Raw genomic sequence first — 26,919 nt, forward strand, 5'->3', positions numbered from 1 at the left:
AACCCGACGTGATGTCAAATGTCATTAAGATATCAAATATGGCACTGTTATGTTTTACATAAATTGATACCCGTTAGTACAGACGAAATTTGATCATGGCCTTTACTGGCCTATAATAGTACAGATAATATATCCGAAGTGGACCGCCAAATAAATGAATATATGGGAAACACTGTAAAACTGCACTGTTTGTCTGAGATTTTTTGACGCTGTCCTGTATCTAAATATTGTAACCACAATATTGGAAAAGCTTTCAGTATGATGCAGTGCAGTTCTTCAGGTAACACCTCTCTGACATTTCAGTCAAAACTGAGCATCTGTCATGATTTTTTGATTCAGTGTTTAGCAGATTTATGCATGTGATCAGTATGATGGAAGGTGAAGGCACGTTTACTTTTTGTTTTCAATTATTCATTCAAGGTGCTTTTGCAGAGTTTCATTATTATTTCTCCTCTGTGAACTTTTGTCTCCTCAGCTCAGTCCTTCCAAGAGTTTGCGGGACTCCTACAGGAAGTGGAGCATGACAGGGTGATGCTGGTGGGTTATCGACTTCCTCCACGCGTCCTATTTGAGCTTTAGGAGATATTACGAAAAGCACATTTTCATCAGACACAGCTTCAAGCCTGATAAACTTACTTTCAAACTGAATGTGTGCACTCATTATGCGTCATGCTATGGTATTTATGTGATGGGTTGCAACTAGATGCAGATCCGGTTTGACTGGGTTGTCGGGGAATGGTAAACCTGAAGTTACGTGTTTAACAGTGCTGAAAGAAATGCATAATTCCTGGGAAACACTTGTTTGTACTCCTATTGCGACAACTTTATTAAAGGAATGTGTATATTTGGAATGGAACTGTAACATAAGCTCTCCTTGTTTGTATGTTTAGGTTCAGAATGCTTCAGATCTACTCATCAAACCTTTAGAGAAGTTCAGAAAGGAGCAAATAGGATTAACAAAAGTAAGTGTTTCTATGGCTGTGTCACATTGGACTTCAAGTCAAATGCATGTACAGCGTACAATCCTGACTATAGACAGGATGTCATGAGCTACTTCTGCTTTATTTATTATGAAGACGTGCGTGCAACATGGGGAACAAAACTGACATTTCCCCATTTTACATTTGATGTTTGAAGACAATTTGCTAAGACTTTCCTATAACTGGTATTTTTATTGGCCCTCAGCGTATTACAAAAATAAAATAATACAGAAAATGTATTGACTAATAATAATTAATTAGTTAAAAATAATGAATTATTAATAACATATTACACTAATTAGTTTTGTCAAGTTTTCTTGAAATAGCTTTGCATACTGTATACCCACCTACATTAGACTGGTTTTAACTAGGGCTGCTCCCTTCAATACATTTTATTTTTAAAAAAAGCTCTAAATTAATCTTCTGTTGCTTCAAATAATTGTTTAATGAGTGTAACTACCGGTTACACGGATTGAAAAAAATCCAGACCGCAAGGAGTGCCCGGAACTTTAAATACACGTACATGGTTTCCTAATGGCTGCTGTAATAGAGCGCACATGAGAGCGGTGGGGTGTGGGTGCTGTGGTCTGTGTGGTGACAAACAGCGGAAATTTTTTTTTTTATAAAAGTGCAATTTTAATGTTTATGATTTGCATTTGTTATAAAAAAAATTATGGAAGTTATGGCAAGCAGAACAATAGTTTATTTAAACTGCTTTCCCTTAAACACGCCAAAAAAAAAGTTAAAAGAAAACCAAAATACCAAAATAAGGACGCTAGGAAAACTGGGCAGACCTGGGCATGCAGAAACACGAGGACTCGATCCTGTGGGAAAATGACTGCGACCAACTGAGAACAACACTCTGGCAGCAACCAGCTGGAACAGATTGCTAAATAGGTACATGCGTAATTGGTTCAAGTCCCCCGCCCCCAATTCAACGGACTGCTCCAGGGGGTCTACCTGGCTTGTCTGGGAAACGGTGCTAAAAATCGTTAATCTAGTCAGGGTCAATAACGAGTGACCTAGGGTCTTGCAAAAAGCCTTCCAAATTGCAAAGGAAAACTGCGGACCTCTGTCAAACACCACATCAGTGGGGATGCCGTGTATCCGAAACACGTGGAGCACTAATAGTTGGTACTGGGTGACAGGCGATTTTGGATCCATGAGGCCAGTTCAGCAAGTTGTATTACGAATCTGAATGCGCGCTCTCAAATCGTACACGGAAGAAGTGTTACAAAAGTCACGTGTAAAAAGACAGCCAATAGAGGGTTTCTGCTCCTCGCAGATCATGGGTGTCAAACTCTGGCCCGCGGGCCAAATTTGGCCCGCCGTGTAATTTCACTTGGCCCTTGAGGCGATATCAAATTAACACTAGAGCTGGCCCGCCGATTATATTCAGCGGCGGTGCCGCGGTATCACCGCATTCACCGCTAATTGTCATACTTGCCAACCGCATTCACCGCTAATTCTCATACTTGCCAACCGCATTCACCGCTAATTCTCATACTTGCCCACCCTCCCGGGAGACTCTCAAATTTCATAGTCTCCCAAACATCGTCACGTCCGCTTTTCACCCAGTCCAGCGAATGCTGGCCCAGTCACATAATATGTGCGGCTTCAGCAGGCACACACAAGTGAATGCAACGCATACTTGGCCAACAGCGATACAGGTTACACTGACGGTGCCTGTATAAATAACTTTAGCACTGTTAGAAATATGCGCCACACTGTGAATCCACACCAAACAAGAATGACAAACACATTTCGGGAGAACATCCGCACAGTAACACAACATAAACACAACAAAACAAATACCCAGAATCCCATGCAGCCCTAACTCTTCCGGGCTGCAATATACACCCCACCAACCCCGCCCGCCTCAACCGACGCACGAAGGGGGGGGGGGTTTGGTGGTTTGGCCCGCCGTGTAATGAATCATGTATGAATGAATCATGTATTTTGCAGAAATATTAATCAGTGAATCACAGTTTATTTGTAGAGCACCTTACAACATTATACAGGACAAACAAGTTAAAAACAAGTAAGAACAGAAATGAAATACGTTCATATAAAAACAGTACAGAGACTTATATAAAAACCCCTATAATTGCGTGTAAAAGCCAGTCTGAATAAGTAAGTTTTTAGTTGAGTTTTAAAAGCTTTTAGCCCTGTGCTGGATTTCAACTCAGAAGGAAGAGAGTTCTATAACTTGAAAGCGAAAGCAGCAAAAGGACGATCACCCCAGTTTTTTACTTTTTGTCTTTGGTACTTCCAAAGGTGTGTGCAAGGATAAGTGCAGAGCCCTGGGTGGGCGTTAAATAGTTATATTAGCCAAGTATATGTCAATTAAATAAGACATCCAGAACAGTTTTATTAGAGTACACAATAAATGCCAGGCGACTCTTCTCGTGGTAGTAGAATTAATCTGTTCCAGGTTAAAATTTTCACCCTCACGAAGCCTTTATTAACTGTACAGGCAATGTTAAAAGACCCGTTTGACATTCTTATCTGTCATTCAATTGTAAAAATAAGTCAAAAATCAAAACTATCCTTTAACTTTGACAAGTTAGACATGTATGTAAGCATTGACAAACCACACGAGTCTATTTTACATATTTTCTTGTATGTATTCTTCTATTGTCATGATTTTCTTCTCGTAAATTCTTTTCTCGAAGCTGGTCAAAAAAACAACAAAGATCCAAAGAAAAAGCGGATGCACAATTAGAATGAAACATTTGTTGCTTGTTGATGGTGGTCCAAACTAATAAAGTCTTCTTGAGTTTCAGAGGCATATTTTGCTCAGTGTTTTAGTTAAATTCTAAATAGTACTTGAGAAGTTTCACGGTTTTTTTTAGCAGGTCTTAACCTTAATTTGTAGCCCTGTCTTAAACCCAGTAATTCATTTTCCCAGACTTTGGAATCCTTTCCCCTCCAGTGATTCCTTCTGCACTCGTATATTAAGGGTAATGAGGCATACCCCACCGTCGAAAGGAATGTACGTTTACTAGATCCTCTCAGGAGGACATTATTATTAATAGGATTGATCAGATTTGCTGACAAAAAGTCCTCCCTATAGATGCCAACACAGACATACTAAACTGATATATTTCTGAAAGTGCAACTCACGTTGGATTTAAGAAAGTGTGTCATTGGAAATGATGAGTTATATTTGTTGATGCAGACAAATGGTTTTCACATATAATTAGGTATACAGTTTATGTATGATACAATTTTTAATACAGTACAAATATGTATTGCCTCCTACTGAGATGCAATGCTTCGCTACACCTGAAAACTACATTTCTAAAACTACTAGCATTAAAAAGTTTGAACATTTTAACGGAAAATGCCATAGAAGTGAAAGTTTGATATACTTACTTATTTAGAGTAGTCAGTGTACAGCTTGTATGGACTTACTATCCACTGACACAGTCCACACACATATATTTTTGTCTAAAAATGGCATCACAGGTGAGTACCAAAATAAGAGTAATTGTGTATTACCTACAGTCACACATGGTTGCGGTAGGGTCATATTCTGGGGCTGCACGAGTGCTGCTGGCACGGGGAAGCTGTGGTTCATCAAAGGAATTCTAACCAGCACTGTGATATTCTGAATCGGTATGATCCCTTCTGTAATTGGGACACATGTCAGTTTCCCTGCATGATAACGATCCCACACACGCCAAGATGACAAGTTTCTTGATAAAGAAGCTGTCCTCCAGACTTGTTAGGCCTTTAAGTTTAAAGAAGGTGGAAGAGTGCTAGGTTTCTAACATCCACCAGTTCCACCAGTGATGTCATCATGGATGAGTGGAAGAGGATTCCAGGCACAACCTGTGCAACTCTGATGAACTCCATGCCCAAGGGGATTAAGGCAGTGCTAGATAACAATGTTGCTCACACTAAATGTTCACACTTTGCTTACAATTTAGACATGTTCACTGTGAAGTGTACGGCCTTTTGTTGCCAGCTACTTAGACAATAATGGCTGCGTGCTGATGTTGACCTTTTTTCAGTGGATAGTAAATTTATACTGTAGGGATGTACTGTAACAATTACCAGTATTAAACAATTACTCTAGGATTTCGCAGGCTTTTTTTGTGATTGTTTTGCGGCCTGAAATGCCTGAATTTCTAGCAGAAAGTTGCGACAAAAGTTGCAATGTTTTGAGTTTTATTTTCCCCAACATTTTGAACCAACGTGCGATTATAGATTTTTTTAAACAACGTTTTAAGTAATCCTTTTACCCCAAAAAATGGGGGGAAAATTCCGTAGTGATGTTTTTCTCCTTTTACACCGACTTAAAGTAGACAGGTGTTGCAAAAACCCAGACTCGGAGCTTACTCTCAAATTACTGAACTGACTTAATTAATTATGATTAATTATAGTAATAGTTAATTATAAATAAACAAACACCACCAAGTGCTTCCTTATTGTCTTCTGTCTACTCCACAAGTTGCAGACATTTTCCATATAAGTTTTACGCTTGAAAAGTGTTTGTCCATCTTAAAAAATAACTTTTTAGCACATCTAGCAAAAGCGTGATAATAATAACCGTGATAATATTTGTCACAATAACTTTATCGTTACAGCCTTGCTATACTGCTATATAAGCAGTACGCTGACTATTATTGTCCCTTGAAAAGATGGGACAAGCTGTAACAAATGGATGGATGGAATATGATTGATGCACTTTGTTGACATCCTGTGCATACAATCTAAAGTAACGTCAATAAACGTAGCCACTGAAGTCCTGACTAATACATCAAATCAGTTTGTACAATCTTGACATGACATAAAATGTGATGTATTGTGTGCTGTGCAGGAGAAGAGGAAGAAATTTGAGAAGGAGAGTGAAAAATATTACTCCCAGCTGGACAAACACCTGAGTCTTTCTGCCAAGAAGAAGGAGAGTCAACTTCAAGAGGTCAGTGATGTTGTAGGAATTATGGAGCACCACATGGCAGACTGCTTCATGCTGCTCCATTTGTCTTTTCCCACTACAGGCTGATGAAATCTTGTATAAGGAGCGAGTTAACTTCTATGAGTCCTCCGTGGAATATGTGTACCAGATACATCAGGTCCAAGACAGGAAGAAGTTTGATGTGGTGGAGCCAGTAAGTCAACACACACTTGACACAAGCAGACATCTACACAAGGGACACAGATCTTCTCATCAATTTGAGGCGACTGAGCCTTAAGGCTGGTACACACATAAATGTTTTCTAGATTTTTTTAAAATTTGGAACAGACCTCACACATGAAGATAAAAAAATCAGGCATTGAGCATTTTCGTTTTTTTGTGTGTGATGTGCGATGATAATATCAACAGACCACACTCCTAAATCCCTGCTCTACTTACTGCTAATGTTATCTATCACAAATATCGTATTTTTGGATTTTTGTTCGCTAACAGCTAAATTATAGAATGGATTTGGCAAATACAGTAAATCAAACAATGTACTAAAATTATCCACTTTAAACAATTGTCCAAACTCAAAGTATTTACCAAGTACAAGGAAGAAGAATCTTGACAAACATCCTGAACCATGTCAAAGAAGTATAGTCTGGTGCGGCTAATATATTTAAAAAACATTTTTCTTCTAAAATGTTGTGTCCGGACTTCAAAGCACTGTCCTTTATACTCCTTTCCGGAAAATACAGTACATTGTTTTATATTGTTGTATGTAATTATAAAACAATTTATATAACCACAGCATATTTTTATTTTGTTCTCATAATCATAACCAACTAAAGGCAAATTCTCAAAATTATTAAATGCTGATTACGTTTCCAGTCAAAAGTACAGGTTTCTAATCAAAAGTACAGGTATCAGCAATACAAGCCCAAAATTCACAGTATGGAAGAAGAAGAAGCATAGCAACCAACTACCATAGCAATAACCAAAGGCAATATAAAATAAGGCTGCAATTAACTACCGGTATTTTGATAGTTGATTAATTGTTGCACCACTAATATAGATGAGAACATTGGCAAGAGAGGAGGGAACAACGGTCATCTTGAGACCATTTTTGTAAGAAAAGCCTCAAACTTAAAAAAGAGAGAAAAGACTGGACTTTCATGGAGATGGCATAAACATGGACTTTATAATCTACTGGGCAAGATAGAAGTGAATTGTTATCGGCAAAATAACTGCAATGCTTCATGGAGTGATGACTTGCAATGTGTTGGCTTTCCCCACAGACATAAAGAGTTTTAGTCGTAAATATTGAAAATATTTAATATTTACGATTGTCTGCCCCGACTTGTTTTTGAGCCTTAAAGGCCTACTGAAATGAATTTTTTTTATTTAAACGGGGATAGCAGATCTATTCTGTGTCATACTTGATCATTTCGCGATATTGCTATATTTTTGCTGAAAGGATTTAGTATAGAACAACGACGATAAAGATTGCAACTTTTGGTATCTGATAAAAAAAAGGCTTGCCCCTACCGGAAGTAGCGTGACGTAGTCAATTGAACATATACGCAAAGTTCCCTATTGTTTACAATGATGGCCGTATGAAGTGAGAGAGATTCGGACCGAGAAAGCGCCAATTTCCCCATTATTTTGAGCGAGGATGAAAGATTTGTGGATGAGTAAAGTGCAAGTGAAGGACTAGTGGGGAGTTGAAGCTATTCAGATAGGGAAGATGCTGTGAGAGCCGGGGGTGACCTGATATTTAGCTGCGAATGACTACAACAGTAAATAAACACAAGACATATATATACTCTATTAGCCACAACACAACCAGGCTCATATTTAATATGCCACAAATGAATCCTGCATAAAAACACCTACGTGTTTGTTATGCTAGCTCCTAGCTCCTATGCTAGCTCCTAGCTCCTAGCTCCATATAAGCCGCCAATCCAATTCCAACACCTGCACAACACACACAATCACTCAGCCCAAAAGACCGTTCCCCTAACCCAAGGTTCATAAAGCTTATATATTTAAACAAAGTTACGTGCGTGATGCGCACGTACTGGCAAGCGATCAAATGTTTGAAAGCGCAGCTGCTACTCACGGTACCTGATATTCAGCTGGGAATGACTAAAACAGTAAATAAACACAAGACATATATATACTGTGTTAGCCACAACACAACCAGGCTTATATTTAATATGCCACAAATTAATCCTGCATAAAAACACCTACATGTTTGTTATGCTAGCTCCTAGCTCCTCTGCTAGCTCATAGCTCCATAGAACACGCCAATACAATTCAAACACCAGATCAACACACACAATCACTCAGCCCAAAAGACCGTTCACCTAACCCAAGGTTCATAAAGCTTATATATTTAAACAAAGTTACGTAAGCACGTACAGTCAAGCGATCAAATGTTTGGAAGCCAAAGCTGCATACTCACGGTAGCACGTCTGCGTCTTTGTCATCCAAATCAAAGTAATCCTGGTAAGAGTCTGTGTTGTCCCAGTTCTCTACAGGCGTCTGTGTATCGAAGTCAAAAGTCCTCCTGGTTAGAGTCTCTGTTATCCGAGTTCTTCGATCTTGACTGCATATTTCGGGAATGTAAACAAAGAAACACCGCCGGCTGTGTTGTGTTGCTGCTGATTTCCTTCGCAAAATACGTCCGCTTTGCACCGAGAACTTTCTTCTTTGCTTGCTCAGCTTCTTTCTCCATAATGCAATGAACATAATTGCAACAGATTCACCAACACAGATGTCCAGAATACATCCAGAATGAGATGAAAACAGCTATTTCGTATATGGCTTCAATGTACCCGTGTTCCCCGGGCTACGTCACGCGCATACGTCATCCTCAGAGGCGTTTCGAACCGGAAGTTTAGCGGCAAATTTAAAATTGCACTTTATAAGTTAATCCGGCCATATTGACATGTGTTGCAATGTTAAGATTTCATCATTGATATATAAACTATCAGACTGCGTGGTCGGTAGTAGTGGGTTTCAGTAGGCCTTTAAGAATGTACTTAAGAATGTTTTGAGATAAGAGCTGTCTCTCGGCTAATTGTTATGCTTTAAATTGTAGGCAAAAATATGAGTTACAAGGGTGCTCGCCATTAGTTGGCGTAGCAAATGTCACAGTGAACCCAATACGATCTGACCAAAACATCTGGTCTTAATTGCTAGCATTAGCTTATAGCTAGAGATGGACATAACTTTGTTTTCCAACCATTGGAAGGAAAGGAGTGTGAAGGACAGCGCTGTGAAGTAGAAGTGGATAATATTTATTGAAATAAAGGAATAAAATGTCAATACTGAAGCAGAATGAGTCTACCGCCAGCCAAGTATGTTAAAATAATATCTTAACGGACATTTTTCCATAAAAAATTGGAGAAGCTGTTAGTGGTGTGTTCGACAGAGAAGGAGCTGTTAGGAGATTATCATTACATTACTTTGTAAAACTACTGTAATTGTTTGTAAAAACATTTTATTTTACTGATGTTGGTACATTTCTTATTTAAAAGGTTATTAGGGTCCGCACGACCCATTGTCAAAGGAATCCCAAAGGGAGTCCTTTTGCAATGGGACGAAAGGACACTATTGAAATTGTAAGGTTTTATTATTATTATTATTTTTTCCTTGTTACATGTTAAAATTGTGCTGTTTTGTGGGGGCAAGCACCAATTTAATTGATTTCAATTCATTTTAATGGGAGACGTTGGTTTGAGATACAAATATTTCAGACCAAAAGACAGTCATATAAGACATCAGATAATCGGGCGTTTGCTGTCTTTGGTCAGAAGGGGAAAAATCGGGACAAAAACAGCCTGATTGTCTGTATGGGTGTACCCCAATTTATTTCTTATGATTAATAATTTCTCCAATACATTTTTGACATTCAATGCTTCCATATTGTAGGAAGCTGTACTGTTCAGCAATATTTCAAGAGGGTGCAAAAAGTCATGCTTGAATGAGTTGAGTGTGAAGAACCTTGAGTCTTCACCTCAAGATGATGAGCGAGAACAAAAACAGGGTTTCCCCCATATGTATCTGATCGAGACGCGGCGCCACGGCTAAATTGAAGCTGCCAGATCTTAAAAATGTTTTGCGTGGAAACAAATTAAAGTAATGTATTGTTATGAAATGCAGCCCTTTGAGACACTTGTGATTTAGGGCTATATAAATAAACATTGATTGATTGATTGATTAAATTGATATGTAGCCTATATAATTTAAGCTCGATTGACTAGCAATGCGCGGAAAATGTGGCCACTAAAAAACTTTGATCAACTGTAAGCAAGACGCATGCGAGTGTCTGGAGCCTCTGTGGTAAGACGAGGCTCCGCCAGCTCGCACACCTTGTTGCACCTTCGCTCCAGCGGCTGGCGGCTTGGGCAATGAGGTGGCGGCTCTTCAGCAGTGGGACACGCACAGCCACGCTTTGCACTCCGGCCAGACCCATCCAGCCCTTAAAGCCAATCCTTGTCCTGAAGTTATGGATCTGACTTGCCGACTTCTCTTACCCGCGGCATTGTTCTAACATGTGATGCCAGATATACAGTAGTGATGATTGCTAAAGTGATTCAGCCTTTCCTAAAATATAAAAAAAGGTGGTAAAATATGTTATTTTGTGTTTGCATTTCATTGACGAAATGCGTTAGGATGCGTTTAACTTTTGTTTAGAATCAGCTACCGGTACTTTGGTGACAGTTGGCGCAAACACATTTTTCAACTTTCATTCCGTAGTTTTGGTTGATATGGAGATATTTATAATTTTTTAAGTGAAGTTTTCTTTGTAAAATCAACCATGTTTATATCTTTTATCTGTTATTGGAGACTGTACTCATTTTTAAAGAGTAGCTGAAAAATAGCTTCCCCTACTTGAAAGAGCTGCAGCTGACTGTTACATTGTACAACAATAACAATTAAAAAATAGAGCAAACGATATAACAAAAACATGTTAATACTAATTACTAATAACACAGACACATGTATGTAAATTATTTTTAGCATTAATATGTATGTATGTATGTGTGTGTTTGTGTGTGTGTATATATATATGTGTATATATATATATATGTATATATATATATACTTATATATATATATATGTATATATATATATATATATGTGTATATGTATATATATATATGTATGTATATATGTATGTATGTATGTGTATATGTATATATATATGTATGTATGTATGTATGTATGTATGTATGTATGTATGTATGTATGTATGTATGTATAGGACTTCCCGGGGTACACGGTCGAATGCCTTCTCCAAGTCCACAAAACACATGTAGACTGGTTGGGCAAACTCCCATGCACCCTCAAGGACCCTGCCGAGAGTATAGAGCTGGTCCACAGTTCGAAGACCTCTATGAAGAACACAAAGGACCCAGATTTCCCTCGCTCGGACGCGGGTCACCGGGGCCCCCATCTGGAGCCAGGCCCGGAGGTGGGGCACGATGGCGAGCGCCTGGTGGCCGGGCCTGTCCCCATGGGGCCCGGCCGGGCACAGCCTGAAGAGGCAACGTGGGTCCCACCTCCAATGGGCTCACCACCCATAGCAGGGGCCATAGAGGTCGGGTGCTGTGTGAGCTGGGCGGCAGCCGAAGGTAGGGCACTTGGCGGTCTGATCCTCGGCAACATAAGCTAGCTCTTGGGACGTGGAACGTCACCTCGCTGGGGGGGAAGGAGCCTGAGCTAGTGTGTGAGGTGGAGAAATTCCGGCTAGATATAGTCGGACTCACTTTGACGCACAGCAAGGGCTCTGGAACCAGTTCTCTTGAGAGGGGCTGGACTCTCTTCCCCTCTGGCGTTGCCGGCAGTGAGAGGCGACGGGCTGGGGTGGCAATTCTTGTTGCCCCCCGGCTCAAAGCCTGCACATTGGAGTTCAACCCGGTGGACGAGAGGGTAGCTTCCCTCCGCCTTCGGTGGGGGGACGGGTCCTGACTGTTGTTTGCGCTTACGCGCCAAACAGCAGCTCAGAGTACCCACCCTTTTTGGATTCACTCGAGGGAGTACTGGAGAGTGCTCCCCCGGGTGATTCCCTCGTTCTACTGGGGGACTTCAACGCTCATGTTGGCAGCGACAATGAAACCTAGAGAGGCGTGATTGGGAAGAATGGCCGCCCGGATCTGAACCAGAGTGGTGATTTGTTATAGGACTTTTGTGCTCGTCACAGATTGTCAATAACAAACACCATGTTCAAACATAAGGGTGTCCATATGTGCACTTGGCACCAGGACACCCTAGGCGGAAGTTCCATGATCGACTTTGTAGTTGTGTCATCGGATTTGCGGTCTCATGTTTTGGACACTCGGGTGAAGAGAGGGGCGGAGCTTTCTACCGATCACCACCTGGTGGTGAGTTGGCTGCGATGGTGGGGGAGGGTGCCGGACAGACCTGGCAGGCCCAAACGCATTGTGAGGGTTTGCTGGGAACGCCTGGCAGAGTCTCCTGTCAGAGAGAGTTTCAATTCCCACCTCCGGAAGAACTTTGAACATGTCACGAGGGGGGCGCTGGACATTGAGTCCGAGTGGACGATGTTCCGTACCTTTATTGTCGAGGCGGCCGATTGGAGCTGTGGCCGCAAGGTGGTTGGTGCCTGTTGTGGCGGTAATCCTGGAACCCGCTGGGAAGGGATGACGTCAAGCTGAAGAAAGAGTCCTATCGGGCTCTTTTGGCTCATAGGACTCAGGAGACAGCAGACAGGTATCGACAGGCCAAGCGGTGTGCGGCTTCAGCGGTCGCGGAGGCAAAAACTCGGACATGGGAGGAGTTCGAGGAAGCCATGGAAAACGACTTCCGGACGGCTTCGAAGCGATTCTGGACCACCATCCGCCGCCTCAGGAAGGGGAAGCAGTGCAATGTCAACACCGTGTATGGTGGGGATGGTGTTCTGCTGACCTCGACTGCGGATGTTGTGGATCGGTGGAGGGAATACTTCGAAGACCTCCTCAATCCTACCTGCACGTCTTCCTATGAGGAAGCAGGGCCTGGGGAATCTGTGGTGGGCTCTCCTATTTCTGGGGCCGAGGTAGTTAAAAAGCTCCTCGGTGGCAAGGCCCCGGGGGTGGATGAGATCCGCCCGGAGTTCCTTAAGGCTCTGGATGCTGTGGGGCTGTCTTGGTTGACAAGACTCTGCAACATCGCGTGGACATCGGGGGCGGTACCTCTGGATTGGCAGACCGGGGTCGTGGTTCCTCTCTTTAAGAAGGGGAACCGGAGGGTGTGTTCCACTTATCGTGGGATCACACTCCTCAGCCTTCCCAGTAAGGTCTATTCAGGTGTACTGGAGGGGAGGCTACGCCGGATAGTCGAACCTCGGATTCAGGAGGGACAGTGTGGTTTTTGTCCTGGTCGTGGAACTGTGTATGAGACTTATGTAAGAAGGTGCGCTTGTTTTAATTCTCTGTGGGAAGGAGAGACAGGAAAGAGTGAGAAACGCATGCAGTTTAATGCCCCGCAGCTAAAAGCAACTGCGTGAGAACGTATACTCGAATATCACGATATAGTCATTTTCTATATCGCACAGAGACAAACCCGCGATATATCGAGTATATCGATATATCGCCCAGCCCTAATATATATATATATATATATATATATATATATATATATATATATATATATATATATATATATATATACAAACCCCGTTTCCATATGAGTTGGGAAATTGTGTTAGATGTAAATATAAACAGAATACAATGATTTGCAAATCCTTTTCAACCCATATTCAATTGAATGCACTACAAAGACAAGATATTTGATGTTCAAACACATAAACTCTTGTTTTTTTTTTTTGCAAATAATAATTAACTCAGAATTTCATGGCTGCAACACGTGCCAAAGTAGTTGGGAAAGGGCATGTTCACCACTATGTTACATGGCCTTTCCTTTTAACAACACTCAGTAAACGTTTGGGAACTGAGGAGACACATTTTTTAAGCTTCTCAGGTAGAATTATTTCCCATTCTTGCTTGATGTACAGCTTAAGTTTTTCAACAGTCCGGGGGTCTCCGTTGTGGTATTTTAGGCTTCATAATGCGCCACACATTTTCAATGGGAGACAGGTCTGGACTACAGGCAGGCCAGTCTAGTACCCGCACTCTTTTACTATGAAGCCACGTTGATGTAACACGTGGCTTGGCATTGTCTTGCTGAAATAAGCCGGGGCGTCCATGGTAACGTTGCTTGGATGGCAACATATGTTGCTCCAAAACCTGTATGTACCTTTCAGCATTAATGGCGCCTTCACAGATGTGTAAGTTACCCATGTCTTGGGCACTAATACACCCCCATACCCTCACATTTGCTGGCTTTTCAACTTTGCGCCTATAACAATCCGGATGGTTCTTTTCCTCTTTGGTCCGGAGGACACGACGTCCACAGTTTCCAAAAACAATTTGAAATGTGGACTCGTCAGACCACAGAACACTTTTCCACTTTGTATCAGACCATCGTAGATGAGCTCAGGCCCAGCAAAGCTGACTGTGTTTCTGGGTGTTGTTGATGAACGGTTTTCGCCTTGCATAGGAGAGTTTTAACTTGCACTTACTGATGTAGCGACCAACTGTAGTTATTGACAGTGGGTTTCTGAAGTGTTCCTGAGCCCATGTGGTGATATCCTTTACACACTGATGTTGCTTGTTGATGCAGTACAGCCTGAGGGATCGAAGGTCACGGGCTTAGCTGCTTACGTGCAGTGATTTCTCCAGATTCTCTGAACCCTTTGATGATATTACGGACCGTAGATGGTGAAATCCCTAAATTCCTTGCAATAGCTGGTTGAGAAAAGTTTTTCTCAAACTGTTCAACAATTTGCTCACGCATTTGTTGACAAAGTGGTGACCCTCGCCCCATCCTTGTTTGTGAATGACTGAGCATTTAATGGAATCTACTTTTATACCCAATTATGGCACCCACCTGTTCCCAATTTGCCTGTTCACCTGTGGGATGTTCCGCATAAGTGTTTGATGAGCATTCCTCAACTTTATCAGTATTTATTGCCACATTTCCCAACTTCTTTGTCACGTGTTGCTGGCATCAAATTTTAAAGTTAATGATTATTTGCAAAAAAAAAAAAGTTTATCAGTTTAAACATCAAATATGTTGTCTTTGTAGCATATTCAACTGAATATGGGTTGAAAATGATTTGCAAATCATTGTATTCCGTTTATATTTACATCTAACACAATTTCCCAACTCATATGGAAACGGGGTTTGTAGATATATATATATATATATATATATATATATATATATATATATATATATATATATATATATATATATATATATATATATATATATACTGTATGTATGTGTGTATATATGTGTGTATGAATCATCAACAATGATGCAAATTATTTGATGACGTCTCATTGGCCACACCCCCACCGCAACATGTATAGTTCAAGGAGGGGGAAACCCTGAAATATTGACCCTCTCTCAGGTCTAAAATCAATTACCTCTGACCCACCGAGCATTCTTCTTGATGAAATCGAACACACAAAGTATTCCCACAAAAGCAAAAGTTGTTTTACCTGTAAAGATACATTCTATTTTCACTTCCTTTTTGTGTGAAGGGTAAGTGTCCCACTACTTTTTGTCTACCAGTCAAAAGTTTGGCGCAGTTTCTCATGCCATTGAAGGACAAAGTAAATTTGTGAAAGATATAGTTGAATAGTAATTAAAATTCCTGCTTCGCTCCCCAGGTGCTGGCGTTTCTTCACAGTGTTTTAACCCTCAACAACCTGACGGTGGAGATGACACAGGACTTCATGCCCTACAAGCAGGAGCTTCAACTCAGTCTGCAGAACGTAAGCGCATGTCCTCGACAACAAATTAGTCGATTGCAGCGTTGTCTTCTTCAGCGGCCCATCAGACTCTGTAAAAGTGCCGTCCGGTTCTGCTTGCAGACAAGGAACCACTATGAGAGCACTCGTGAGGAGATGGAGGACCTCATGAAACGAATGAAGCAATCGTCGCAGATCTGCAAAATGCCCAGTTGGCTTCCTGTGGAGGGTTATCTGTACTGTCAGGAGAAGTGTAGGTGTATTAGGTGTTTACTTTACTTTACAAGGTACTTCATATACAAGTAAAAACATGTGTGAATTCCCTTCCTGCAAGTTGTGACAAGGTGCGCCCTGTTTGTGTTTCCATCCCAACAGGGGCTCTGGGCGTGAGCTGGGTGAAATACTACTGCAAGTACCACAAAGAGGGGAGAATGCTGGTCATGGTCCCCTGTGAACAGAAACCCACCACTAAACAGGTGTTGATATAATTAATTATTAGTGTTAATACAGTCCAAAAAACATTCTGCAACTGTGATACTGTTTTCTTCAGGGTCCTACGCAGCTCACCTTGAAGTCTTGCATCCGCCGGAAGACAGAGTCCATAGACAAGCGCTTTTGTTTTGACGTGGAAGTTAATGAGAGGTTAGTGCACGCTAATCTAAGGGTGGCAACCCAACCAGACCCTGCAGGGGAAAACAGTTGGAGGCGGGGGCAAACAGGTGGTTATCCAAGGACTGGAGTGAGGGTGAAATGGACCGTAGCCCAAAAAAATCTCAAAGCAACAGGAGCAGATGGCAGAAAAGCGGCAAGGAACGCAGCAAGCTCATAATTTTCTAAACAAGCCATTGAGGACAAAATGCATTTACGTTTGATGACTTGGAATCTTGAGGGTGTTTTTTTCATTCTTTAAATGCATGTGGAATGATGCATGAAGTACTTTGTCTTGTGATGTTGAGCAACTAATTAGAGCGTCTGTGTGAAGATCTGATCTTGTCTGACAGACTGAAGGTGGCAGTGGTGTGTTAGCAGAGAATCAAAAATAAATTTCAGCTATAAGTCCATTATCAGCCCAGAAATGAGCAGGATTTAAAGGGAAACTGCACTTTGGAATTTTACCTATCATTCACAATATTATGGGAGACAAGAACACACGTCATATTTTCCCCCCTTTTTTTAGAATTCTAAAGATAAAAAAACGCAAGATGCGGTTAACATTGCAGTTAATGGGAGTCACTTCACTTCAAAACACATTGTTTTATAGGGTTAGGGTTAGTGTAACAGACACATTCATAACAATATGTAATATGTACAATATTTACCGTATTTTGGTCATCTTAAAGTACCCATAGAGTGGAAAAGGAAGTTGCTTCTATATTGAAGCTATTATCATATATGTCTGATGTATAACACCGAAAGACTTCCAAAGTTTGCGAGTAAATAGATATGATCAAAATAGTATCAATCTCACTGATATTCCCAGCCATTTTCAGAGATAATGAGCTAGCCAGACACGTCATCGTGCGGTAGGAACCACAGATCCCTTCATTACCAACAACAATGCTAATCAAGCCGACATTTTGAGAGCCAACAATGATTACTTTGAGAAAAATGATGATCCATAAACTTATATTGTTGATCCTGAATAAAAGAAAGATGAGCGACAAGTTTTAGACGCTCTGCTAAACAGATCCAGCTTTAGTGACACACTAAGCATCATGTAGCAGTATTGCAAAGTGCTTAACAAGCAATACAAACTCCAAACTTAATAAAACGATAGCTTACTGTACAATGTCTGCTCTTACTTCGATGACGACTAAGAGGATGACCATATGTTCCCGTTTATATGAAGAATTAAACATGATGCACACAGAGAGTCGACAAGGAAATGTCTCCCTGCAGAAACTGTCTTTGGTTGTGTGTGTTTGTCAGCATCTCTGGAAATACATTGAATGACACAGATGATCATCTTCTAGATTTATTGCTAAATCCTCCTAATTTTCAGATTAAAGGCATGATTTATAATCTACAATAACTTTGACGAGCCGAGACACGATGATGCGGGAGCAGCAAGTCATCGATGCCGGCTCACAGTAAAGCAGCAGAGAGCTACTTAGCTGTGTGTTATCAATCCGCCGCTAAAAAGTAGTTTGTCTATGTTAGCGCTTATAAATAACATCATCGCTAACATTTGGTTAATATTCAGGTTACGTTGTTGGTGGGTTTTGAATGATTATTTAGAGGTTTTCGTGATAGGAATAGAGAGCCCACATTAACTACATTGTTAGCGGCCTTTTTATGTATTTATTTATTTACAACATAGAATGCATAAAACAAGAAAAACATATGTCTTCATGTCTTATATAGAGATTGTAAATGATAGGCAGCACATCTCTCTCTAATGTTTGCATATTTCCAGTATGACTTATCTGATAACATGGTCAGAGTGCAGAAAGGTTACTGCAGTGACGCCAATCTACGGAAATTACTGAAAACGTTCGGAGCAGAATATTAAACATGGCTGACTGAATTTGTAGCACGTTGTGATGTTTAGACGGTATTTTCACATACTTTGCTGATTGTAAATGCACTTGGATATGGTTTAATGAATACAATTTAAAAAAATTAAGCAAATAAAATCAACTTTTTTTTTTCTCCACTCTACTGGTACTTTCAGCATTACCGGAACTTCTTTCCTACGCGCATTGATTTAATTGCTCATAGCAACGCTACTTCCGTCAACAACGTATGTGTTTGCTAATCAAGGCAGACTTCGTAATAGACGACAAATATGGCAAGTGTTTTGGACAAATGAGGAATTACAACTTATCTTTTTGAACCTGAATATACGGATTATGAACTTATAGTTACAGAAAAGGAGTTCTTCTGCTGCAATGAGTGGCACACAATGTTATTATCGATGGAAAGGCTTTTTGTATCCTGCGAGGAAGACACTGCAATAGCGCCATTGTTATTGTAAGTCACACTGATCCTCCAGCCATAAGTGAGTAGCCAAGCTACAAGCCAGCTTGAGCTGCGAATAACGTTGATTGCGACCTGCCATAAAATAAAGGAGTTTGAGCTGCTACTATTATCTGTAAATTAAGAGAAGTTAATGCTAGATTATAAATCATTCATCTCACCTATGTAGTAGAAGGGTGTGGCACAAAGCCTGGAAGTTGGTCAACTTTGAAAATCCACACACTACCAACTTGATACTATATGGCTCTGGACACATGTAGCATAAGACCCTTGCTATAAAGCATTTTGTATCGGAAAAGTGAGGATTATTCTGAATTTACCAGCTCAAGGAGAGCCCAAGTACTGAAAGATTCAACCATCCCATTAGTCAGCATTCCAGTGAGAGCGGTTATTGTTAGTGGGACATACATGATAATGCTCCAAAGCGCTCATGAAGTTAGCAAACACAGAAAGTGCTTTCTCTGCTGCTATTGTTGACAGAAGTAGAGTTTGTTGCTGTGTACTCTGTAAAATTAAAATCACCCATGAAAACATTTCTGGTTATGCTTTAAATTACAAATATACTGTAAATATTACATGTTACCATGAATGTGCTTGTTACTACTGTACAATACATATATACTTACAGCATGTATATGAAACGGTGTTGGAGGTTTGTTGGAGGCAGAATAGATCGTATCCACATTACCTGTATTGTTAGCCGCCTTGTACTAGCAGTTTTTCACTATTTAGCATGCACAGAAAAGGGAAAGACGTGTGTGTTCTTCTATTTGGATGATGGGCAAAATGACAAAAAGTGCAGTTTTCCTTTAATAATTGATAAAAAAAAGATCATAACAATATAATTTTTTGCTGTTTAAATTGCATCATTCCTTAGAGTTTCATCAAAGTATCATTAACAATGAAAACATTTACATCATCCAGGTCCATGTTTCAAAGCTAAAGAAGCTTACCTGAATGCTTACTGCAGTTAAGATGGCAGCGTAGCAATGCGTAAAATTTAAAATGTAACCTTTGTCTCTATGATGGCATTTGTTACTGTTTCCATAGAAACACTCCAGTCACGTTCCAGGCTCTTTCGGAGGGAGACAGGAAGTTGTGGATGGAAGCCATGGATGGAAAGGAGCCTGTGAGTTAACTTTCCTTTTCGTCTCTCATCTCAGCAAGACATGTATTGAAACTGCTCCAGTAAATAAATCAAATGTAGAGTAAAAGGGGCCACACACTTCCACCAACATTAAGCTAACATCATGTCAGCCATTTTTTAATTTATTTTAAAATCCAGTAAACATTAAATTTCAACAGTCTGCAATCATTAAATTCTACTAAATCCAGTGGTTTCCCTTCCAAAAGGTCCAAATACGGAATCGTACAAAAACTGAAGCAATTTTCCCATAAGAAATAATGTACATCTTGTTAATTCGTTCCAGGCACTCAGAAATATGAAAACAAAGCACATTTTTATTGAGAATGGTTGTAGTTTGACATGCAGAAAACAATGCATAATGCATATTAGTAACAAATTGAATGGATAAATAAATATCTCACATCACTTTTACTTTGATCAATAATCAATTAATCAATCAAAGTTTATTTATATAGCCCTAAATCACAAGTGTCTCAAAGGGCTGCACAAGCCACAATGACATCCTCAGCTCAGATCCCATATCAGGGCAAGAAAAAACTCAACCCAATGGGATTACAATGAGAAACCTTGGAGGGGACCGCAGATGTTAAGTTAAAGTACCAATGATTGTCACACACACTAGGTGTGGTGAAATTGGTCCTCTGCATTTGACCCATGCCCTTGTTCACCCCCTGGGAGGTGAGGGGAGTAGTGGGCAGCAGCTCCGGGAATCATTTTTGGTGATTTAACCACCAATTCCAACCATTGATGTTGGGACCCCCTGGGCGACCGGTGCAATGGATGTCGAGTGGCTCTAGTTGATAGTGTGAGAGTCCAGTCCATAGTGGGGCCAGCAGGAGATCATCTTGAGTGGAGACAAGTCAGCAGCGCAGAGACGCCCCCAACTGATGCACAGAGGAGTGGTCCACCCCGGGTCTCGACTTTGAACAGCTAGCGGATCATCTATGGTCACCTAATAACCTCACCATGCAGGAGAGGTGGGCAGAGCAGATCAACTGGTCTAAAAGGGGGGTCTATTTAAAGGCTAGTGTATACAAATGAGTTTTAAGATGGGACTTGAATGCTTCTACTGAGGTAGCATCTCTAACTGTTACCGGTAGGGCATTCCAGAGTACTGGAGCCCGAATAGAAAACCCTCTATAGCCCGCAGACTTTTTTTGTGGGGCTCTGGGAATCACTAATAAGCCAGAGTTCTTTGAGCACAGATTTCTTGCCGGGACATATGGTACAATACAATCAGCAAGATAGGATGGAGCTAGACCGTTTAGTATTTTAATGCTTAATACTATGATTAAAAAATCTGGCAAAAATGATTTTACAGCTTATCTGGTAAAAGATGACAACTCAATTATTGAAAATATAGAAGAAATAGCTGAGGAATTCAATAAGTTTTTTGTGAATGTTGGCCCAAATTTGGCAAAAAATATACATTTTAATATGAACAATGAGAAAAAGTTAAAGCGTGTATCTGACATTAAAAAGTCTATGTTTCTTGGCGGAGTTTGTGAAAGTGATGTGTTAGAAGTGGTCAGAAAGTTTAAAAACAAAAAATCTGTCGATGGTAACAACGTGTTTATGTCACTTGTTAAAGAAGTGGTGGATTGTGTCCTGAAGCCGTTTACTTATATATCTAATAAATCTTTATCAACTGGAACTTTTCCTGACAAAATGAAAATTGCTAAAGTTATTCCGATTTATAAAAATGGTGATAAACACATGGTCTCAAATTATAGACCTGTGTCTCTACTAGCTCAATTTGCAAAAATTCTTGAGAAATTATTTGTAAATGGACTTGATAAGTTCATTGACAAACATGAGCTACTGAATGACCATCAGTATGGCTTCAGGAGTAATCGATCTACATCTCTAGCAGTGATGGACTTAGTAGAAAACGTAGCTACAGCAATAGAAAAAAAGCAACACACCGTTGGAGTATTTATTGACTTATGTAAAGCTTTTGACACAATCGATCATTCCTTACTTCTGCAAAAATTGGAAAACTATGGCATAAGAGGTGTTTCACAACAGTGGTTAAGTAGTTATTTAAGTAATAGATCTCAATATGTGGAAATTAATAAGACTAAATCACAGCCAAGAAGAGTAACTTGTGGGGTGCCACAAGGCTCGGTATTGGGACCTAAGTTATTTATACTATATTTAAATTATATTTGTTCAGTGTCTAATACATTGAAATGTATTATGTTTGTAGATGATACAAATGTATATTGTTCAGGAGAAGACTTGAAGGAAGTGTTGAGGATAATAGAGGTTGAGTTGATTCAGCTAAAAAAATGGTTTGATATTAATAAGTTATCATTAAATGAGAAGAAAACTAAATTTTTGGTGTTTAGTGGTGCAAGGACAAATTGTGAAGCAAACTTAAAATTAAATCTAGTGGAAATCGATAGAGTATATGAAACTAAATTCTTGGGAATAATAATTATTCATAAATTAGGTTGGAAACCGCATATTAAATATATAAAGGGAAAAATATCCAAATCCATTGCTATTCTTTATAAAGTAAAACACATGCTGAATAAGAAATTTCTGCATATGTTATATTATTCTTTTATTTTTCCATATTTATTTTTGTGTTGAAGTTTTGGGAAATGTTAATAAAACAAACGTAGACCCAATAATTAAACTTCAAAAAAGGGTCATTAGAATAATACACAAAGCGTGCTACTATGAACATACCAATCCATTATTTATAAGTTCTAATGTGTTAAAATTTTCAGATATTGTGTTTTTAAAAACAATGGAAATTATGTTTCGAGTAAAGAACAACAGCCTTCCAGCTTGTATTCTTAGGTTATTTCAATTAAGAGAAGAAAACTATCATTTACGGGGGATATTGATTTTTGAAATAGGTAAAGCAAGAACGAATATAAAATACAAATGTATTTCAGTTTTAGGAGTTAAATGGTGGAACAAGCTCAGTGATGAGCTGAAGACATGTACTTCTTTGTTAAGGTTTAAGAAAACATTGAAAGGTGAAATGATTAAAAATTATAAAATATAGCAACGATTACTTTCATCCCATTGATTTTTTTTTTCTCTTTTTAACGTTGATGTTCCACGTAATCTTATTTTCAGTGAAGGTATAGGATAGGCAAATATAATCCTTGGCTTCAGCCTATTCCTTTTTCGGTCATGCTTTTTCTTTTCTTTTCTTTTTGTGTGTAAATGTGGATGATTGTTATATATGTATAATTTGTACTCTTAAACTGGTCACACAAAATGGTTAATGGTTGATGGTTGATTATATGACCGAAATAAACTTATTTCATTCATTCATTCATTCATTCATTATTTTATACGTAAGTAGTAAAACCTTAAAGTCACTTCTTAAGTGCACAGGAAGCCAGTGCAGGTGAGCCAGTATAGGCGTAATATGATCAAACTTTCTTGTTCTTTTCAAAAGTCTAGCAGCCGCATTTTGTACCAACTGTAATCTTTTAATGCTAGACATAAGGAGGCCCGAAAATAATATGTTACAGTAATCGAGACGAGACATCCATTGCTTTCGGTCTCCCCTAGAGGGGGGGGTTACCCACATATGCGGTCCTCTCCAAGGTTTCTCATAGTCATTCACATCGACGTCCCACTGGGGTGAGTTTTTCATTGCCCGTATGTGGGCTCTGTACCGAGGATGTCGTTGTGGCTTTTGCAGCCCTTTGAGAAACTTGTGATTTAGGGCTATATAAATAAACATTGATTGATTGATTGATTGAGACGTAACGAACGCATGAATAATGATCTCAGCGTCGCTGGTGGACAAAACGAAACAAATTTTAGCGATATTACGGAGATGAAAGAAGGCTGTTTTAGCAACACTCTTAATGTGTGACTCAAATGAGAGAGTTGGGTCGAAGATAATAACAAGATTCTTTACCGAGTCGCCTTGTGTAATTGTTTGGTTGTCAAATGTTAAGGTGGTTTTATTAAACAGGTGCCGGTGTCTAGCAGGACCGATAATCAGCATTTCCGTTTTCTTAGCGTTTCGGAGTTGCAAAAAGTTAGTGGACATCCATTGTTTAATTTCATTAAGACACGCCTCCAGGTGACTACAATCTGGTGTGTTGGTCAGCTTTAGGGGCATGTAGAGTTGGGTGTCACCAGCATAACAGTGAAAGCTAATACCGTATTTTGCGTATGATGTCACCTAGCGGCAGCATGTAAATGCTGAAAAGTGCAGGGCCAAGAAACGAACCCTGTGGAACTCCGCATGTTACCTTAACATAGTCCGAGGTCACATTGTTATGGGAGACGCACTGCATCCTGTCAGTAAGATAGGAGTTAAACCAAGACAAGGCTAAGTCTGACATACCAATACGTGTTTTGATATGATCTAATAAAATATTATGATCGACGATATCGAAAGCAGCGCTAAGATCAAGAAGCAGCAACATGGATGACTCATCAGCATCCATCGTTAGCAATAGATCATTAGTCATTTTTGCAAGGGCTGTCTCCGTAGAGTGATTTGCCCTGAAAGTGAAGTGAAGTGAATTACATTTATATAGCGCTTTTTCTCAAGTGACTCAAAGCGCTTTACATAGTGAAACCCAATATCTAAGTTACATTCAAACCAGTGTGGGTGGCACTGGGAGCAGGTGGGTAAAGTGTCTTGCCCAAGGACACAACGGCAGTGACTAGGATGGCGGAAGCGGGGATCGAACCTGCAACCCTCAAGTTGCTGGCACGGCCGCTCTACCAACCGAGCTATACCGCCCCAATGAAACCTTTTATTAAAGACTCTTGTTGGCAAAGACAGCAATGAGTGGCATCAGATGCCAACTTTGTACTTTGCTACGAGTTATTTAATGAATTTTGTACTGTTTCTCAAGTTCTTTATCAAAGTGCTGACACTCGCAACTTTTTTTGGCCCTACCGTTGGCTTATTTTGCAGGCGTATTTGGAAAATTTCTTTGGGCACTAGTTTCACTTTTTTATTCATATGAAATTATTTTTGTACTTTTATATTTAAAACTTGATTTTAATTTGATACGTGTTTTGTAAAAAAAAGTAATCTTAGGAAAAAAAAATTTCAATAATACATTTCATTTCCTTAGTGCAAAATAACAATTTCAACATCATAAAAACATAAATGTATACTCTTCCTATTTCAACTACAAATTTGAACGCAGTACCTCTGCCTTGCCAAACAAGTACTAATGCTGTGTGCCAAAGCGGAAATTTGCCACATATTCCTGTCAGTGACGGAGCAGAAAGCGGCTGGGAATACGTTAGCGGTAACATTTCATATGGAAGCGCCCTGTCATTCATTATTTGACATTTTACATGCGCTTCTTCATGCAAAACGAGGGGTTTGACCTTACAATAATTGAGAGGGTAAACCAAAATAAAGGCAACATTTTTTTTGCATACCGAATTAATTTATAAAATGGGTAAAAAATAATTCAATGTTTATTTTCACAAAATCCGATTTAACAAAGTTTGGACTTGGAAGAAAAAGCAGACGAGAGAAGAATGGATTTTTATGGTAGTTGTTCTTTTCATACAATGGCTCCTTAAGCCCTGACTCACATTAACTAAAGCAAAACGCTTGTTGCCAACATGTACACTATGAAACATGTGGGACACATTAAACTGTGATTGTGCAGCAGAATGACACCTGGTTTATCTCAAAAGCCTCTAAAACACAGACGAATTCACACAATTAGGCCTTTTTCATGTCTCGTAATCACATTTAAGAGAAAACAAATGAGCGTTTCATTCCGGCATTCGCTCTATCAAACATTAAAACTCCCACTGTTTTTCTCTGTTCAGCAGTTTCAGCGCAATAAAACACCAAAGTGCCCCGAAAACTTATATTTGTAGATGAGGGTTTTTTCAACCCTGCTCTCACAGTATCTGGGGTTATATCAGGACATTCTGAGAAGTAGGCAAAACAACGCTCACGAGACGAGGAGAGGAAGAAGAAAAAAAGGACGCTTTCAGTGCCCTTTTCCTGTGCAACTTCCCCAAAGATTCAGTCAATTATGACAACACCTTTTTTGCCCACTTAGCAGATATTCAACTCTGACTTATGTGACCACTTGCTTCGCAAAAGAGCACCTAAGATATAGATTTCATGCTTAGTGGGAGCCATGCTGGTACACTTCTCTGGTCATGTGACATTTGCTATGTATTTAATGCGATCGATCCCCTTGCCGGCAGCACGGTGGAACAAGAGTTAGTGCATGTGCCTCACAACTCGAAGGTCCTGGGTTCGATCCCCGGGCTCGTGGTCTTTCTGTGTGGAGTTTGCATGTTCTCCCTGTGACTGCGTGGGTTCCCTCTGGGTACTCCGGCTTCCTCCCACCTCCAAAGACATTTACCTGGGGATAGGTTGATTGGCAACACTAAAATGGCCCTAATGTGTGAATGTGAGTGTAAATGTTGTCTGTCTATCTGTGTTGGCCCTGCGATGAGGTGGCAACTTGTCCAGGAGGTACCCCGCCTCCCGCCTGAATTCAGCTGATATAGGCTGCAGCACCCCCCGCGACCCTGAAAGGGACAAGCAGTAGAAAATGGATGGACGGATATATCCCCTTGCCAGTCATTAATGGTAACTGTCCGGGATGTGCCGATTGTTCGACCAACGATCAGTATCGGACGATTTATATGAAAAAGTATGTGATTGGCATTGTTAATTAATGTCTGTCAATGCCGATCGTAATTAGATCGATATTTTCTATTTGTTCAAAAAAGTTTTATGTTGTTTTTGTTAATGTATAAAAATATGTCTCAAGACACAGGAGGACTTTGAGGGCAAACATTATTTAGAAAATTGTGGTAGATTGTAGTTTTTAATTTTGTGTAGTTATTATGTACCATTGATTTTGTTTTGCTCAAACAATTGTATGTAATAAAATGTAACAAGGAACTAGTTAAAATATTGTGCTTGTATTGTTAAACTGTCAATAGCACTCATCATAAAAATATATAGATAATACATGTGATCGGTATTGGTATCGGCCGATTTCAGTCACGGAAGATCGGTAACTGAATGGGCAGCATATACATATATATATATATATATATATATATTTTTGTATATTTAA

General features: G+C 39.8%; 1 protein-coding gene across 1 annotated transcript in view; it reads left to right on the top strand.

The window, feature by feature from the left end:
- Positions 1-26,919, top strand: part of LOC133650594 (oligophrenin-1-like) — a 66,704-nt gene that overhangs the window by 11,700 nt on the left and 28,085 nt on the right. The window contains exons 3-11 of the mRNA XM_062048008.1: positions 476-537; positions 891-962; positions 5,809-5,910; positions 5,990-6,100; positions 15,643-15,747; positions 15,847-15,976; positions 16,099-16,199; positions 16,274-16,365; positions 19,753-19,831. Coding sequence (XP_061903992.1) covers positions 476-537; positions 891-962; positions 5,809-5,910; positions 5,990-6,100; positions 15,643-15,747; positions 15,847-15,976; positions 16,099-16,199; positions 16,274-16,365; positions 19,753-19,831 — 854 coding nt within the window. The remainder of the gene's footprint in view (positions 1-475; positions 538-890; positions 963-5,808; positions 5,911-5,989; positions 6,101-15,642; positions 15,748-15,846; positions 15,977-16,098; positions 16,200-16,273; positions 16,366-19,752; positions 19,832-26,919) is intronic.

This window comes from Entelurus aequoreus, linkage group LG05 (genome assembly GCF_033978785.1).
Source record: "Entelurus aequoreus isolate RoL-2023_Sb linkage group LG05, RoL_Eaeq_v1.1, whole genome shotgun sequence".
NCBI classification, from domain to species: Eukaryota; Metazoa; Chordata; class Actinopteri; order Syngnathiformes; family Syngnathidae; genus Entelurus; species Entelurus aequoreus.